Source organism: Terrapene carolina, unplaced genomic scaffold (genome assembly GCF_002925995.2).
Source record: "Terrapene carolina triunguis isolate 2854851 unplaced genomic scaffold, T_m_triunguis-2.0 Scaffold20608, whole genome shotgun sequence".
NCBI lineage: Eukaryota > Metazoa > Chordata > Testudines > Emydidae > Terrapene > Terrapene triunguis.
Window position 1 is genome coordinate 1 of NW_020684959.1, and position 1,288 is coordinate 1,288.

General features: G+C 68.7%; 1 protein-coding gene across 1 annotated transcript; it reads right to left on the bottom strand.

Annotated features, from left to right (window-relative positions):
- Positions 1–3: 3 nt before the first annotated feature.
- Positions 4–1,282, bottom strand: LOC112125495 (aldehyde dehydrogenase family 3 member B1-like; the record flags this gene model as incomplete). The annotated part of the gene is made up of 4 exons (XM_024223895.2): positions 1,256–1,282; positions 853–1,019; positions 443–542; positions 4–115 (listed from the first exon to the last, which is right to left on the bottom strand). Coding segments are annotated over exons 2-4 (338 nt in total), but the record flags the coding sequence as incomplete, so codon positions are not given.
- Positions 1,283–1,288: the final 6 nt, after the last annotated feature.

The window sequence follows — 1,288 nt, forward strand, 5'->3', positions numbered from 1 at the left end:
GGGTAGCGCAGGGCGTTCATGGGCTCCAGGCCCATGCTGCGCAGGAGGCAGGCGCGGTGGTGAGAGAAGGTGTCGAAGCTGAACTTGCCGTGGTACGAGCCCAGGCCGCTGTTCCCTAGAAACAGAGCACAGCTCGGATACGGGCACAGGGCAGGGCCCAGCCGCGCCCCCTCCCCCTGTACGATCCCAGCCCACTGGGCCCTGCCCACACAGCGCGGTTCAGTCACGCGGCCCAGCCGCGCCCCCTCCCCCTGGGCCCTGCCCACACAGCACAGTTCAGTCACGGGACCCAACCGCGCCCCCTCCCCCTATACGATCCCAGCCCACTGGGCCCTGCCCACACAGCGTGGCTCAGTCACGGGGCCCAGCCAGGCGCCCCCTAAGGGGCTCAGCCCCAGGCTGGGGGGCAGGGAACAGGGGTTGGCTGGGAGCCCAGACGTACCAATCCCACCGAAGGGCAGCGAGATTAGCGTCATCTGCATTATGGTGTCGTTGGCACCAAAACCGCCGCTGCTCGTCCGCTCCAGCACCCGGCGCACCAGCTAGGGGGAAGCAGAGATGGGGGGTGAGGGAGCCCCAATTTGTGCCTGATGCCCACCCGCAGCTACCCCAGTGCTGCCACATCAGATGGCCTGGAGCCCCTCCCACACAGCTGCTTCCCTCCGGGAGGGGTGAGCAGGCCCGGGCGGAGTGCGGGGAGCCAAGCAGAGCCGTCCTCCTGTGGAGACTGGCCCCAGGGTGGTGGGTCGCACTGCCCCAGCAGTGAATGGGTGAAAGGCCGGTTCCAGCAAGGAGCCCCGGCCCCGGGCGTGAGTCCTCAGCCAGAACTCGCCCTAGATCCCTGTCCCGCACCTTGCTGTTGGAGGCGAAGACGTACACGGCCAGCGGCCGCTCCCGGCTGTTGATGAAGGCGATGGCTTCGTCCACGTTGGGCACGGTGACGATGGGCAGGACGGGCCCGAAGATCTCCTCCTGCATGGCAGGCTCCGACGGCTGCACGTCCGCCAGCACCGTGGGGGCTGTGGGGAGGGGGGGCATCACTCACTGCACAGTGGCACATGGAAGCCCCCATCCAGCCCTGCCCTGCCACCAGAGCTCCCAGTGCTCATTTCTCCACTATCGGGGCTCCCCCTGCCCTGCCTGGATCCTCGGCCCAAGGCCCCCGTGCCCTGGCATGGATGGGTCCCCCTGAGCCCCCGCACCCTGGCATGGATGGGTCCCCTGGATCTCTGCGCCCTGGTGGCGGGGCCCTCACCGATGTAGCGCTCCCTCTCGTCCGTCTGCCCCC